The sequence below is a fragment of the Athene noctua genome, chromosome 1 (genome assembly GCF_965140245.1).
Source record: "Athene noctua chromosome 1, bAthNoc1.hap1.1, whole genome shotgun sequence".
NCBI lineage: Eukaryota > Metazoa > Chordata > Aves > Strigiformes > Strigidae > Athene > Athene noctua.
In genome coordinates this window covers 144,411,619-144,425,102 of record NC_134037.1, presented here as the reverse complement: position 1 = coordinate 144,425,102, position 13,484 = coordinate 144,411,619, and the positions used below count along the sequence as shown (strand labels likewise).

General features: G+C 35.2%; 1 protein-coding gene across 2 annotated transcripts in view; it reads right to left on the bottom strand.

Annotated features, from left to right (window-relative positions):
* The window catches only part of ZNF654 (zinc finger protein 654), a 36,998-nt gene that overhangs the window by 7,263 nt on the left and 16,251 nt on the right, over positions 1–13,484 (bottom strand). Inside the window, exons 3-7 of one of the 2 annotated variants that reach the window (XM_074899197.1) lie at positions 13,214–13,295; positions 11,166–11,301; positions 6,837–7,048; positions 5,929–6,068; positions 1,015–1,156 (exon numbers count right to left, since the gene is read on the bottom strand). In XM_074899197.1, the coding sequence (XP_074755298.1) occupies positions 1,015–1,156; positions 5,929–6,068; positions 6,837–7,048; positions 11,166–11,301; positions 13,214–13,295 (712 nt within the window). The remainder of the gene's footprint in view (positions 1–1,014; positions 1,157–5,928; positions 6,069–6,836; positions 7,049–11,165; positions 11,302–13,213; positions 13,296–13,484) is intronic. The other variant, XM_074899206.1, reaches the window with a different exon arrangement.

Genomic DNA, 13,484 nt, shown 5'->3' with positions numbered 1-13,484 from the left:
ACTTTAGGCTGGGGGACCTGCCCTGAACATGTAATTCAAAGGGATGATCAGAAACATACTGGCCAGCAGGTAGCAGATTAAAGTAAAAAGAGTTTCAGGAAGTTAGAAATAATTAATACCTACCTACATTTAAATGTGTGTTAACAAATACATACAATGCTCCATAAGTAGTGTGTTATTAAAAAATATGATCATTCAGATGCAAACACAAATAAAAGTTACCATGTCACCACAAGTATTTTAGAACACATACTGAGATTAAAATCTTTAACAGCAGCGAATCATTGCATTTAGAACTGTACAGCAGCACCCGTGACAAAATAATTTATAATTCATTTAGGGCATAGAATACGAAGGAGCTCTGTTCAGTCAGGTTAATCATAAAAAACATTTGTGTGGAAATGACTTGCACTCCTGTGTGCAAAGCACTACATGTTACGTCTTCTGCAGATGTTTGTATGGGACAGTGTAAGACTAACATCTGAAGCATTAAACACAGCACACTTTCCTGAAGCAAAATCTTCTTCTACCTTAGCCTTAGCCTAGCTTTTCCTTTATGGTACAATAAGCACTTCTTCAGATTTTATTAGAACTGGTAAAAGGATTCAGAACTTAACAAGGGTGAAAGGCAGGTACAATGGTGTTACACAAGTCCTATTTCCTTAAGGAGCCAGGCTAAAAAAAACCCCAACCACCAATGCATCTTTCACATTTCCCCATTTATTTATAGAGGATGACATTCCTCAAACTTATTGCAGACAAAAAGAAAACGTCAGAATTCAGTAAAAAAAAAAAAAAAAAAACAAAACTTAAAAACACACAACAGACCAAGGGAAATCTTCATATTGAAGCACATTCTGGAACTTGACAAAATTTTTAAATTAATATTGTGTTCTTCCTTACTCCCTCTTAACTTTCCACAAAGAGTGGCCATTACACAATGTTAACATCACTTCTCTTTAACTAGTTACAAAAAGAATGGGGGGTGGGGTAAAACAAACAAACAAGACTTACTTCATCCTTAATGACTTTCATGAAAGGGAAAATTACTCTGACATTTGTAGCAATTCTTAAAAGCTGGTAGCACTGGTCGACAAAAACTTGTTTTGATGGGTTAGACTTGAGCTGCAGTTTACTCCAAATGAAGATCAGGTCCCTATAAGTACAGAACAAAATATTTTGATTAGATTGAGTTTTAGAATTCTATCACTAAGCATGATGCATTTCTAAGAAAAATTATTTGCATATTCTGTAACTAAAATCATATTTGAGGGCATAATACCAACCTAATTATCACCACAACTGTATCCAACGTACACAATGGAAAATGCAACTTAATTACTTTGTTAAAGAAGTCAGGGTATCTCCTATCACTGAGCCAATTAAATATTCAACAAAATATTAATGTATTCAGCTTAGTATCAGAGAACTGCATAATAAAATCAGATGCTACAGCATCTAGCCCTTAACACCACAGGCAATAAACATTAAGGCTGAACAGCAAGCTCTGTGCACCCTTGGGATTAAGTTACTTTCAGTGCAAGGATGAGGAGTCTTTCAGGAAAAGAAGTATCTGGAAAAGGGGAGTGCCACAGAAAGCTAATTTCTTATTATGGTCCATTGACAGGAAATATTGATGTTCTCCAGTTATGCATATTACAACACAATTTTCTTTTTTTTACTGCTGTCATCACTGGTCTTTCTAGCCAACAGCAGTTACATGAAATATCAGGCTCTACAGCCAGTTCATACATCTCTGATCTTCAGTCAAGTAACATTTCTGACTGATACAAGGAAACGTAAGAATAGATTGCTAGACTACAGCAGAGCTCCTAGACAGGTAATGTGTTTAGTCTATAAAATATAACGAATTGAAATTTACAGCCTGTAAATTCCATGCACTTTAATTCACAGACTTGGAAAGACAACTGAACCTAACTTTTAGTTATAAGAAAATCTGCCAGCACAAAGATTTTTACACAGGAGTAGATACAGCTAGGGGTAGGCAGAAATCCCACTATAACATCACAGTGAAAACAGGGAACCAATCAACTTTCATTTTCTGAAGGAAGACACTTTTTTATTCCACCAGCCTCCTCCCTCAGAAAACACAAACCCTGTTACTGACAAAATATTTGGCTAATCTTCCAGATTCTCTAGTCTATGTCAGACACAAATCAGGCAAACCTTTTGAGCTTAAGCTTGTCTAGTGAGGTCAGTGCCTGCATGAAAGGAAGGACAGAACTGCCTATGACAAAACACCAACCTCACTTTTAAATTTAGGACAGCTTTACAATTCTGCTTGACATTAACAGCTAGACAAAAGAGTTTGATAGTTTTCTTTCATTCAGAACCCAAGAGAACACGTTGAAAGAAATATCAAGCTTATATGGGTGAAACTGAAAAAAAAAAAAAAGAGTTCTACAAGCAGCTCTACCCACAAAAAATTAGTCTTACAGGTTTTCTAAAGATACAAGCTGTTCACCTCTGCCTTTAGCAGGCTAGAAATCAAAGTTCTTGAAAGTCTGCAAACTTCACGTACACATTTGAAATTAACTAGTGTTTTCATGCACCAAACCATTCATAAAAAATCAGTAAAAGTCTCAACCTGGAGTACGAAAGAAAGAACTGAACATTTTTGCTGTCAAATGTTACAGCGGTTAAATAATACAACTTATTCTTTGCTTTGTCTCACACCATTTCAGAGCAAGCCATTTCAAAAGTAATTCTGGAGAATTTGAGAAAACTCAAATTATTCTTCTGAGAACTTAGTGGTTAAAGTGGCTTGCCATGTGTTCAGACAAGTGTGATAGCTAGCACAAGGAAAGAGCTGAAAAAGGAATGGAGAAAACTGAAAATAGAAGGAGTAGCTCCACTGGTGAAGAGCAAGCTGTCAAAGCAGTTTAACCACCATTTGACTAGACCCTGATGTGAAATAATATTTTAGTTTTATTTCTCCCTGTACACATGGAGGCTTCTCCTTCTCAAGCACATTTCTGGCTTTGATAATCATTAAGGATTAAAGCATTCTTGAAGAGCTGATTATATTCTTATTTCAACCACTTAAATGCTCTTGATACCAACTTTAATGCTGAAATGAGCAGCACTTGAGATACCTCTGTGTCACTGAGCACAACACAGATGATAAACGAGATAATGTAGACAGGAGCAGTTTTCTATTTGCTCAATTATTATGGCATAATAATATTGTACTTAATTACGTTTCCTGCTTGGATAGTAGAACCTGGTTCACCTTGAGGCCTGTGTTTAAACTATTATGGACATGTGTTGGGGCAGTTTAAAGTGTTACTGTGAGATCACAGAACCAGGTACCTCTTTACCAGAGACAACCAGGTATTCCAGCCTGTTAATCCCCCTCAAAATACCAAAACCTCTGCGTGCCTCCATAGCAACGTGAGGGAATGGTTAAGCCTGCCATTCATTAGCTAGATCTAAAACCTTTGCTATTGTTGCTAAGTAGAAAGTCTGTCTATTTGGTATAGATAGCATGCTTTACCAAAATATTATCCAATTCACAAAAATTACACAAAGACTAGAGACTGATTGAACAGGTGAGAAAAATGCCCCGACCTTCTGAATTTACTGCATAGGAATCACCTGAAAACAGCCAAAACGGCATTTTAAAATTGCCTGACAGAGAAGACAAGCCATTCTGCTATGCCTGTTCTATCAAAATTTTGGCTGCCTTTCTGAAGAGGCATCACTTTTTGATACTAGAAGTATCACATCATTATGGACTGATCTCTTACCAATACCTTGTACACAAATATTTCTAGTAAGACCAAGCACAGCTTGCTTTGTGATTAATTTGCAAGTGGGCTCTCATTTTGGAAAATAGTTCAGGTCATCTGAATCTAGAATTTATTCTTAATGAAAGTAGTAGGAGTTTTGTGACAGAGCTGCTTAAAGTCCTCTACAATAATGAGAGCTAATGGTTTCAGCATGAAGATTTCATATAAGCTGCTTCACATGAAGCAAATATTTGCTATTTATAGCTTTCTAATCTATTTTGATCTCTTATCTTTGCTAGTAATATTTGTTGCTAGATCCCTGCTAGATCTGCAAGGTCCTCAATTCCAGACAAGGCAAGATGATTCAAGCTGTGCTGAAGATGTTAAAATCTTCTCTAAGGAAAAATACATGATGTGGGTTAATTTAACCTGGCTCCTGTGTCTTCAAAAATTTGAATTACAGTATAGTCATGCCTTCACAAGCTTTGTTCCAGTTTACATTATCTATTAAGCATTATGCAGACTTCTTTCATTGGGTACACAATTGTTGAGGCTCAGCATCTGTAAAGAATGAAACAGCTATTCTAGCTGCACAGACATAACTGCTCTGTACTCTTTCAAAGATCCTCAGGTTCTAGATTCTGAACACAAGATTAAAATCCTAAAATGCCAAAATGCTTTACTGGATAAACAGATATCAAACAGTACTTTAGCCTCTTCTGGAATTTCATTTTTGACATCCACTTTGCAGATGTAAGGACAGACATCTTGTTTTGAATAACAATAAAGTGGATGACACAAGACTTAACGATCAACTGGGCAAGAGCAAGGTTAACATGTTATTACAGCAAAAGGTATAATATATGTTTAATTCCAATATTTAAAATGCATTTCTTAAAAGACTGAATCCCTGAAACACAAAGCACTAACCATGTAACTAATACGTGTAGGTTACACCAGTAAATTTCCTGGTAAGTAAGAAGTCAGGGGATGCAGCATTTGGGCAGGAATCAGCAAAGTTGGATTCCATTTTGAATTGGTTGCTGAAATCACACAAACCACGCACACCTTTTTGGTTAAACTTCATCTGCACTATAAGGACAGTCATGCCCACCTTTTCCTGGACAGACTGAATGAAAAATACCACTAGGTACTGCCAATGCATTGTATTATAAATGGATGTCATAATCATAATTCAGAAGTTTTTTATTCAGTGCAATCAGTTACTCACCCTATAGTTAAGGAAATTTTTTATTAACAAACTATGCCTGACCTTTATTACTTCCACAAGAAAAAAAAAAAAGGGAGACATGTCTTACTTTTCAATTCCCTGAAATCTGGGAACAAGGAAATCTTATACAGATTCTAAACTCCATATTAAAATTACTCAGATCAATAACTTAATCTCAATTTAAAAAACTGATCAAATATTTGCTAAGCCTTTTTGCTTCAACTACATAATCAAACAAATTAAGCTTACTTTATCAAGGAATGCAGATGTTATTTTAGGTAGAAATTATACAGGCTAAACAGAAGGACTATTTTCCTTGGCCATCTTTCAGTTCTCAGAATGATGAAATTTGTTTCAACAACTCTTTAGAAAACGCTTCTTAGCCATAAGAACGTCCAAGTATCAAGCTGATTCAGTGTACAGGAAGACATTCTTACTTAAATACTTTCTAGACGACCACAATTTATGTTATGGCTCTTTATGAAACAGACGTCTGCATAATTCGTAATATGTTTCCAGAACCATATCTTTTTAGACACACTGGTGACATACTACAATTTGGTTACTATAAGCAGTGTCATTTCACTAGCAGAACAGCAAAAAATCTGCATAGCCAGAGAGTCTACAGACTGCATATTCTTACACATTACTAATAATAAATGCCTTATTTATTGGTATTTACTGCTTAAAGCAGGTAAAGGCTCACCTTTCTGTTACTCTGAAACAGTTAATAAGTGTTACATACTATGTAGGCTACCACTGTACATGATTGTGTGTAAAAATGCAACAGGCATAACAGATGTACTAGGGATGTTTAAAAGTCACATTAGAATGTTTTTATCTGGTATTTTAGACTTGAGCTACATCTCAAAGTTAAATGGGTTTCATGTTGGCAATAAGCATTTATTATCTGCTAAGCTGCTTCACCAGAAATAAAGTATTTACCATATACAATACATGTCCCCATTTTGAAGCTGTGGGACTAGGAACGATTCACATAGCTGTAAGGCTAAGGTAGTCTTCCCTTCTTTTTCAGTGTTGCAGATGATCTCAATTCCACTCTTGCAATCAGTCCTCAACAAGTGCTATACAATTAAAATAAAATCAATTTAGACAAATTTGCTAACATGAAATAAAAACCTATCAGACCTTGCTATATTAAAGAAGCTACTGAAAACTTCAGGAATTGCTATTAACACAGGATTTCTTTGGAACAGCTTTTGTGTAGGTCAGTAAATATAGATTTTTTTTTAGATATTTAAAGCTCTTCCATATTTCTTAGAGTAACAACAATCAGAGTAATTGTCTGAGATGTCAAAAGACTACACAAAAGCACTTTTTTGCATGGTGGTAGCTTGTTCTTAAAACAAGGTTACAAAAAGCATCATTATCTAGTAAGTGCTATCAGTGGTAAAAGTAGGGCCACATTCAGCTAGAGTGTCATTTGACATACTGGGGCATCATTAAAAAACTTCAAGGCTAACAAAACTATATAGTGTACAAAACACTGGACTGACATCAATTAGGCTCAAGTGCTTTTGCTAAAATAATTCTCAACAGTAAAATGGTCAATACACTGAAGTTACAAAATATTAATGACTCAAGTTATTTAGGGAATATAGCTACAAGTAAACTTGACCAAAAAATTGCATCTAGGTCAACAAGATTTATAGGCACTTAACATTTAACTTTTCAAAGCTTAAGCCAGTGCTAAGTTAAGCAACACCAGTGTAGTTGCCTGATTTTATGACATTTGATTCTACAAAAGCAGAGTTCCATATACTCCTATTGACAACTTGTATACAGTAAGTATAACGTACCACTTCATTAAAAAAAAAAAAATGTATACTGACAAACAATACCTCCTGGAATAGCTGATCTTCTAATGGTGACATATAAAGACAGGTGAAAAGAGCTTGATGGAAATACAGATCTTTACTGATATCTGGATGATTTATGCAAGATTTGATAAGAGCCATTGCCTCAGGGATGCGTTCACAGGCAATAAGGTATCTGGCACGTAGTTCAAAGAACAGTGGATTTTCAGAGCTTAAATATTTGTTAACTGTACAGAAAAGAAAGATTTAAAGGCAATTAGAATATGAAGTCCAAACAACAAATATATTTAAATGTAATGTTGTTTTTAATAGTGCAATGTCAACAAATAATATAAAAAAGGCTCTGTTAAAGAAGCTATCATATATTAAATGAAATACCATCAAGAATCTGACCTTCTGCTTGAAAACAGAAATAGTTATTTTTCTTACACCAGCAATCTAACTCAGTATTTTGTTTCTAACAGATCAACACAGGGTGCTGCAAAGGATTAGTAAAATACACACTATATAGAAGCAGACACGAACATTTTTAAAAAAAAGAAAACTCCCTTATTTCTCACACTGGAACCTGGGTGATTGTCGGAAGTATCGTATCGACATTACTTCCAACACTATAATTATAAATATTTAAAACAACTCAGGATAATCATTACCCATTAAAATGGAAGAGCTCAGGGTGGTGAAAAAGTTAACTACAATTCACACGCTGCTGCTTTATGTAGCTTTGAACACCTTGATTTTTCTTGGAGAAGTGGAAGAATATACTTTTTCTTCCTCTAGAAGTGCTATTGAGCACAATTCTAAATACCTAAATACCTTTAAGTTCTAGGCTCTGATTTATGGAAATCTGTTTTTCAGATCTAGAAGCTAATCTTAAAGCTAACACTTGAATGAAATTTTTTCAACTAAGATACTCAAAATACTTAACATTTAAGTAATTGGGAAGTTATGAAATATGTAGAAGACATACTTTAGATCTCTTATAAAAGATGACACAGATTCTAGTGTCTCAAGATTAAAAGTTAAAATATTACTCAACGGTACAAAATGCAACTTAACGCTGCTTTTATTTTGAGAATTGTTTGCATCTTGTCAAGTAAATGCCCACTCTGCATAGCGCGGTAACATTTACGTAACGTATTGGACAATATGGCCTGATCTTCCTTTTATATTCTCAACAGCTACCTTAAGAGTTAAAAACCCACGATTTCTAGTGCATACCCTGTAGTATTGTACAGCGTTTCATGTTTTAAAAAAAGAAAAAAAGAAAAGAGATTGTCAGCATACTGAAGGCTAGAAGTGAGCATGAGAAGTTTATACCTTAGGAGGAACCTGTATTAAGAAAGTTACAAGCAACTGAAAGTGACACTTAAAATGATTAAAGAAAGTAGAGGTGGTTACTGAAAAACATAACCTGAACAGCTAAGAGACATTTTTTTCCCCAAATAAAAAGATTATTTGTATAACAAGCTTTCACCTAAACTTTTTTTAAAGGACACCTGTTTGAAAGACATTCCTTACGCTCAGAAACAGCATTTCTTTAGCATCTTTATTTTTACATAAGCTACTGTTATTATATGCTAATGAACATTTAGGAAATATTATTTAGTGTGATGTAAGCTTTTAGATGAGATTTGTTAACAGATATAAGGTCCACTGTAAGAGAAGATCTCATCCCCACTATCCACTAGCACTTCTGGGTACAAACTTTGTAAAGAAGATGACTGAAAGAAAAGCCAGTGTCTAACAGTGATCATTAACTGCAAGAAAAAGCAATCATGCAGAACAATCCTTAAAGCCAAGTAAAGGCCTCTTCTTTGTTGAAATAACATACTTAGAGTAATAAACCATATCACCAGTTTCACAATGCAAACATTACCCAACAGATTACTGAATATTCGGAGCAAAAAATTTGGCCAGAAATACTTAGCTTTTGTTACATGCTAATGTTAAGAAAATGCTGCACGTGTAACAACTGGCTGTAACATCATTTTCCCTCAAACAAGGGAAGACGGCAATCCACAATACAGGTTAACTTGTTGTATCATTCACACTTTCTGTGTGGGGAATTCTTCCATCAATATGCCCCTCTGCTCCATAAATGTGAATCCCACTTCTGACAGCATGAGCTCCCAGGGAAGGGCATCTCCTACACTCTCCAACACAAAAAAAAAAACAAGTTCCCAGGATGGGGTCTCCTACACACTCCAACACTGGTTTTAAGACTGCAAGTTCCAGCTTTGTGCTCCCTCCCTGCAGTGGAATGCCCTCTTTTACCAAGGCAGCATTTACAGCTCTTCTAACCTCCCAGGCAAAAGACAACTGCTAACTATAGTAGCATTTAGCCAAGTCTATGTTACATTAAAAAAGGCTTGGGGAAAACATCTATTCTTGTCCAGGCTGCATGTGCAGTGCTTTGCTTTAGAGTGATAGATGCCAACCATGAGCTTAGAAACTAATTACCTGTTTACATCTAGGTACTGTTTACATCTAAGTGTACCTCTGTCTACACTACTTCTTGATGTTCACAGTAGGTTACCTCATTCTCCCTAACCTAGTAGAACTTTATTGCTCCTATGTTTCTACCCTGCTATTTTTCTTTAAACTCAAAACACTGCCTTCCTTTCCGGACATATCAAAGTAAGACTGAAACATGTCAACGTATACTACAGTTCATGTACAGACACAGTGAGGTTTGTCTTGGCCTAAGCATCTCTGTGTAATTAACAAATCCAAGACAGGAATATGTAGTTCACACCACACATATTTACCAAACTGACTTTTGCAAGTGATGGTTGGTGATTCAGCAGTAATGGGCAGTTTTCCTCATTTAAAATAGTGATCCCCGAGGGAACTATATGGCCAAGTTTCAAAATATACACCAAACACTGCCAGCCTGTAAAGCAGCACAGAATGTTTGCTTTGTGTAAGACTTCACAAGAATCAGATTTTAGAGGAAGTAAAACAAGAAAGAAAAAGATTCCAGAAGATGTTATCTAAAATAATATGCTTGTCATCACAGATGAGACATGCCAAGGGGGCGTGTGGGGATATAAGAAGATAAAAGAAGGAACAATACCTAAGCAGAGGGGAAGGAGATGTGGTCTGTAACAAAATGAAATAAAATTATCATCTAGTGACAACAGGCAATCTCATTCCTACTCTGCCAAGTTAAAACTAAGTGAAAATCCTCAAACTGTTATCGATAATGGAGGCTTCATGATGACCAAAGGAATCATTAAGACAAAAGACTAAACTAATTCTTTGCTCTAGAGATGGAGATTGAGACCTAACTTCAGACCATAACCACGAAAACTTTTAGAGTTTGTCATGCAATGAGGAACAAAAGGATAACCTTTGTCTTCATTTTGCTTCTATAGGTATTTCACTAGAAGCTTATCAGATACATAATAAAAATCATGGGAAAACTATGTTGCTCAAGTGCTTGCTTCACAAAAGAGACAAAACAACAAAGACTACTCAATTTATCACATTAATTTGGTATCAAAATACTTCCTCTGGTTAAGGAGCCAGCTCACTGAACTGTTCTGTCTTTAAAGTCCTCTTCCTCTCTCTACAGAATGAGCATATTGTCATAAACACAGTAATGAATTTGAATCATGCATAGTAACTAGAGAAGAACTAGTATTTTTTATCACTATCAAACAGAATCAACTTTTTATTAAGAGGTCCTCTGTGAACACTGCTAGCAAATATGTTGCATAAGATGTTAGTAAAGACTCTATTATAGATTACTTTCCCCTTATGAACTTTCATTAACATTCTGGTAATGTTTGTTTCCACACACCATTAAAAGTGCTGGTTTACTTTGTAGACCGAACCAGAAACCTTTCTCCTACTCTAGAAATTACACAAACAAACAGAAAGCAGCTATCAGGTGTAATCACAGGCCTCATTCCAAACAGAACCCAGAAAAGCCACAAGCCTGAGTATTTACAGTTTAAAAGAAAAATTAAATGAGTCAGACTACCACGAGACAGAAATACATGTCAGGTCCTCCCCCAAACATGTTACTTCAGTAGCCTAACTGAAGTCATCACTCTCCACACTCTTTCAGGGGTAGAACACCTTGATTTGGTAAATTCATTTTATAAGTAACTGCTCAGTAGCCTCTTCTACCTGAATAATCTGATCTGTACACTGAAAAAGGAGACTTAAACTGCTAGCAGTTTTCTGTCAAAAAAAGGGACCAGTACATTTTACTACAGAAAATTAAGTTAAATTGTGTGCAATGCTAGCTGACAACACCTGACCCTAATATTAAAAAAGCATAATTTAACACATTTTTTAGTAGTCTAAAAATTAACGTGGTAAACAAAATACCTAATTCCTGTGATACAGGCTTTGCTTTAAGAATTGCTTGTAATACTGGATCCTCCCATGGTCCACCATCTCGGATGATGCGAGTCACTAGTTCCAGGTTCGTATTTCTGTATCTATTTAGGAGGTTCTGACATTCCTACATGTAAAAAGAAGAACAATTAGAAAGAAGAAAAACAATGTCTAAAAATAAAGTTAGGCCATTCAAAAGATAAGATACAAGAAAACCCATACATGTTTAAGTATTTCCTCATTCATCAATTCAAGCTACAAAGTCTTTTATTGACTAGGCCTACACAGAGCCCTAAAGAAACAACTTACATTCACTGAAAACAGTAATACAAAACTCTGTAAACCAGAATGCTCATGTCTTCTATAAGCACACAGCAAGAGCCTGTCATTTGCATAACAATACAAAAATGTCCTTTCTTGAATTAGAGGTATTACTGGCATATACTATGGGAGAAGTCTTCACCTCGTGCTAATCTGCACAGATTTAGACATGTTATGCTGGATGTGTGATCCAGTGATGGTGTCTGAATTCTACAAGGGAACAACTGAATTAATCCATGCAAGTCACCAGCCCTCAAGCAACCATTCTTCTCCAAATTGCTACATAACAGAAATTATGCTTGCCTAAAACAATCCGGCATGTTTTAGCCACCCAACATTTTCACATATGCCAAGTTCCCCCTGTCCTTGTTATTTGCTGGTAAAAGTGTCAGCATTAATATTAATCAACAGTAGAATTTTAATCATAAGAAAAAGGTGTCTAATTTTGAAACAAAAAGATGGAACTGAAGAATGGCTTCTATGTACATACAATTCTTCACGTGCTTTTTTCCTGTAAATTCTTTTAGTTTCAGTTCAGCTTTTTTCTTTTATATTCAGATGCATATGTTTGATAGTAAAAAAAGGTTAAGTAACTGAAACGATTTTCACTAGCAGTTTGATTACATAGCTGTTTCAGAAATTCTTTATGTAAAAAATAATGTAAAGATACATTTTAATATGATCATTGTTTAAAAGTGAAGGCAACTGAGAATTGTTATACAAAAGCATGGCGAAGAAAGTATTATACATCACACTCTTCCCTAAATTCTTTCTTGTTCATAGACTGCTTTTGAAAAGCACTTACTGCAGGATGGCCAAAATGTCCCATTACTTTTATGCAAGAGACTCTACCCATTCCTGAGGATGCTAAGCCACTCCTTGACCCCATTCTTCCACCAATTCTAATCAAGCATGTAATTGCTGCTGTTTTTATAATTAAGTAGTGCTGACACATTAATTTGTAGCAGCAGTAACAAACAGGTATCAACATAAAAATAACAAAGGGATATCTGCGGTTCCATGATCAGTATTAACAGAAGAAACAACTCTGTTCTTCATCCTTTCTTTTTCTACAATAAAGTTTACTCTCATGGTAATAGAAGTGCTTGTGTTCCCATGCAGTGAACTCTACTCTCAAAATCAGGTCAAACAGACTTATCTGGAAAAAAAAGTTAAGTTTTTTAATCCAGGATCAAATGATGCAGTTGTATATAGCCATATAAAACCTTGTCCCAGGCTAGCCAAGAATACAAGTTTTAAACAACAAGAGTTTATGCTGACCTGAAAAGTTCATTAAGAGAGCACTTCCATTTCAAATTTACTGTTTAAAACCACAGAGAGAAACTTGAGGTTTCATGTCATGAACTGGTACGCAACACTGGATGACACTAAATTCTAATGAGATATAAACAAGCAAACCTTCCCTTGTCCACATGGAAAATGCACAAAATAGATCTTTAACAGACCAGCATTACAAAAAAGAGTATATTTTACTCTAGATCAAGTAGCAATTCAAATAGCAATACTGATGATAAATGTAAGAATAAATGGCTTTCCCTTTAAATATACTTGGTTTTATATTTGGGTATAAATCTAAGTAAAATACCTACATTCTTTCACTATAATGGCATGTTTCCTCCAGGTTATATATCCACAAAAACTGTCTTTATGTGTACTAAAATAGTATTAAATGTTTATATGAAAGTAGGCAACACTACCTGGATTGAACCTAAAATATCTTTCAAAGGATCTTCATAGAACTCATCCTTTCCAAAGAACAGCAGCAATTCAAAAAAACTCCTAAAAAACAGAAGTAGTGACAAGTCAACCAAACTAAAAACGTTAATAAAAATAATGAACTACTGTAAGTCTGTTAGTTTTCACAAGTCAAAGAAAAAGATTAGGATTTTTCTAAGTTCTAGACCTGTGCCCACACCAAAGTAATCCTAAAAATTTTGGCTAAAGCCCGCACTCTCTAAATGTAACTCT